The sequence below is a fragment of the Hydra vulgaris genome, chromosome 06, assembly GCF_038396675.1.
Source record: "Hydra vulgaris chromosome 06, alternate assembly HydraT2T_AEP".
NCBI classification, from domain to species: domain Eukaryota; kingdom Metazoa; phylum Cnidaria; class Hydrozoa; order Anthoathecata; family Hydridae; genus Hydra; species Hydra vulgaris.
The window spans coordinates 54546469-54550424 of NC_088925.1; the positions used below are offsets into that span (position 1 = coordinate 54546469).

Here is a 3956-nt window from a genome sequence, read left to right on the forward strand (position 1 = left end):
ATAAAAACTTATTTTTTTACCCTATTTACCCCCCTTCAAGTGATAAAGTTATCCTCTTTATGATGATATTACCTCCTTTCAAAAAAAAAAAAATTTTAATTTATCTTTCATTATCCTCCTTAAAAAAATCATTACTTTTTCTTACTAATCTTAAATTGAAGTAATTTAAACTCCTTGTACACTATTATACCAATAGTTAAAAGAAAAAAAATACAATAAATGCAACAAAAATAACTCAACTACTTTTATATTACAATATTTACATTTTATCTAAGCAAAAGGTTGCAACAGCAGATTTCAATCTTTTAGCATAATCTTTATGTTCAATCCTTCGCTTGTATTGAGACCAACTTGGTTTGAAGGCACTATGAACAGCTTCTCCAGTCTGTTCAGCATATGATCCCAAAGAACAACAATTAAACTTTACAAATGGAAGAATATGACAGATAACTATATGGACTTTCCAGGTAACCTTCAGCTCTGTATTCAAATGCATCTTTGCATACTGCTGTAGGTCACAAAATGATACTTTAAACTCTTCAATAACTGAAGAAGCATTGCTGCCTAATTCGTATCCAAAGGTGCACTCTTTAACCTTTTCAAACTTTCTGAGGCAATGAACTATAGGCAATAAATTAGTTTGAGATGCTAACACATCTCTCTCTAAAATATCTACTTTTTCCAGAAGTTTATTGGAATTGTTCCCATCAAAGCCTATCCCATGATAACCTCTAAGTAAGATATAATGTTCTTTGAGCCAGTTTTTAAAAAGAGGCCAATGATCTAAAAGTAGTCTACCAAGTAATGTCACAATCCCCATAAGAAGATGTAACTCTGGTGGAGGGACTAAGTGATTAACTTCATCTTCAGCATTTTTGTCTAAATAAACGAGTCGAGGACTAATAACATTTTTAAAATCTTTCATCTCTAACCGCTTTGCCCCATTTTCAACAAATAAGTTGTACCAATAATCAAACGAACCTAACGTTCTTGGAGTACCACTTTCTAGGGAACATTCGCCTTCACACCACAAGCAGGCATATTTACCTGAATGAGAAGACAAACCAAAGATGCTGTTAGCACATTTTAAGTCAAATGCAAGGTGATATGTAACATTGTCCAGATTTAATCTACTCAAGATTTTCTGCAAATTTCCATTGTCTTCACAAACATCTTCAACAATAGCAAGAATAAAACACCTTTTAACTCCACTGTCAATGTAAATCTCATTTTTATTAGTTTTATCAAAGACATTTACAATTACTTTCAGAAATCCTTGACCTCCATCTATTGATATACGCATCATACTGGAGAGAGGATCCATTCCTCTTTCAATTAAAATACTAAGAATAAATTCAGAAGTGTCATAGATAAATACTACATGTCTTGTTACAATTTCATCATTCCAAATAAAGTTCTCTTGTTCTATTTTATATTTAGATTCAATTTCTTCTTGTAATGATGTCATCATACTAATTACATTATTCTCCACAACAGTAAATGATCCCAGATTCTTACGGAGACTTGATATCAGTTTTTTTGTTTTATTTTTTGTCAATTCCAAAACAGAAGTTAATTCTATCACTGTTTGAAATGATATCTGATTAAAAAACTTTCTAGAAGATTTATTGTCTTTAGTTCCAACAGTTAAAGTTAACGGATTTCCACCTTAAAGATAAAGTATAATTAATTATATGTATCTTTAACCTACCCCTACTCTAAATTTACAATGCAAACATTTTGAAAAAATTGTTAGCAACCTATACAATTGCTTAGTTACAAAAGCCTCATATCTACTGAGTGTTTTATATGTGCATTTAAGTTTTATCTAAACATATAAACCCTTTTTAATTATTTAAAAATGAAAATAAAAACCTAAACACCTGTAGATATTTTAAAAGACTGGCCTCTCTCAATGCCTTCTCGCTCCATTTTGTTTTTTATTATGCCTGAAGCAACTTGCTCACATGATGTGGAATCAAGAGTTTCTGCCAAATTAATTAAATTCAAAACAGCCTGACTAGAACAACAGTTGTTATGACATCCTGAAGAATAAAATTTACTCTTAAAATAATATACGCCTTAAGGCTTTTTATTGAAGTTTATAAATGAATATTTGATAACTTTTAATTTACTTATCAAGTAACTTATAAATTTTTAACCTCTTGCAAGGAGAGTAAAGCAGCAACTGCACATATTTTTTTTCAGAGATTCAACATCTTTTGTATTAACATGAGATGATTGTATAATATCACTAAGCTCAGTACTACGTCTAATTCTTGGTCTGTCAACCTAATTCAAAATAGCATTTAATAAAAAATCTTTATATGTATTAATCATTTAACTTAAATAAGTTTAAAGTCATATACCTGAGAAACTTTACTTATCCAATTTGAAAGATAAGTGTTTGATCCCTTTTCCAGCAAAAAGATGTTTCTTCTACAACTTGAACAAATTACATCCGGACAGACATTAAACTCTACATTGTACTCAGGCCAAATTAACTCCTTGATTTTATTTGCTACAGATGGTTGTACTTTTACTAAAGATTTTGAATATTTACCTTTTTTTTCCAAACAGACTGCACAAACAGACTGTTTTAAATCAGCCATCTTTACCGTATGTATATTTTTTTACTTGAATCATTTCAAAACTATTAAAGAAAAAGAAGCCGAGAATGGCGGATTACATTATTTTTAAGACTAAATTTTTAGGTTTTTCTAACTTTTAATACTTAAAATACTAACTCTTCTGATCGACTTTAGATTTGTTCTGCTCTTGAAAAAGACTTACACTAACTGCATTTACTTTAAAAAAAAAAAAATTAGAGGTGGGGAAAAGTTGAACCTGACGGTCTTTATGGCTCACAGTGATATATATATATATATATATATATATATATATATATATATATATATATATATATATATATATATATATATATATATATATATATATATTATGTATATATATATATATATATATGTATAAAATATGTATAAAATATATATATAAATACAAAAAAATATATGATTACTTACTTAATTAATTAAATACAAAAAAATATATAATTATTAAATAAACAAAAAATGCAAAAAACAAACAAACAACAAAAAAAAAATATAGATGGTACCAAAAAAAAAATTATAATAAAAAGAATAATAATAACTATTTAAAAAAAGCCAGATTAATAATAAAAAAGAAAAAGTGAATGAGCTGACATGAGAGATAATAAATGAATGAGGTAACAAACTTTTAACGATCAGAAGGATGATAAAAAATTAAAAAAAAAAAAGGTATATTTAAATATTATGATGGGACAAAAAATATAAAACTACTTGAATAATAGCAGCAAATGTAAAACGCAACGATTATAAAAATAATTAGCAACAACACCACGCACACACACACAAACACACACACAGAAACACACACACACAAACAAACAAAAAAAAACGACATGATAAACAATACACATATGATCACTATTTGATTTTAATGGTAATATGAAATCTAAAGCAAAATCACAAATTTTCCATTATATCTCTTCTATTTTATAATTTATTCGATTAAATGCATAGAAATAATGCCGTATATTCTGTTTATTATTTTGTAAACAACGAAACACGCGTTTTTTTATTATTAATAGGCATATGAACATTTTGAATCGAGTTTGAAAAAGCTTACCAATGTGCTTCAAAATTTTTCTTATAAGATAGTTTAGTTTCAATACTTATGCAGTAAGTAAGACTAAATATTTTTCTTTTTTCTGACCAAGTACATAGTTTTATTAAACGGTTTTCATCCAATAAATAAGCATTATCCGAAGTTTAAGTGTTCGCATAATTATGCTCCAAGACACGCATAATTTTTAGTAAGGCTCAATTATATTACTCATCATTTACTTACTTTTTAACAAAATCTAAACCTAGATTTTTTTAAAAGCGTAATTTTTA

The 3956-nt window shown here is 27.5% G+C and overlaps 1 protein-coding gene across 1 annotated transcript; it reads right to left on the reverse strand.

Moving 5' to 3' along the window:
- Positions 1-220: 220 nt before the first annotated feature.
- Positions 221-2648, reverse strand: LOC136081983 (uncharacterized). The gene is made up of 4 exons (XM_065800489.1): positions 2370-2648; positions 2163-2292; positions 1884-2045; positions 221-1668 (listed from the first exon to the last, which is right to left on the reverse strand). Exons 1-4 carry the CDS (start codon positions 2610-2612, stop codon positions 260-262), a joined length of 1944 nt encoding a protein of 647 aa, XP_065656561.1. The 5' UTR covers positions 2613-2648; the 3' UTR covers positions 221-259.
- Between the last annotated feature and the right edge of the window lie 1308 nt (positions 2649-3956).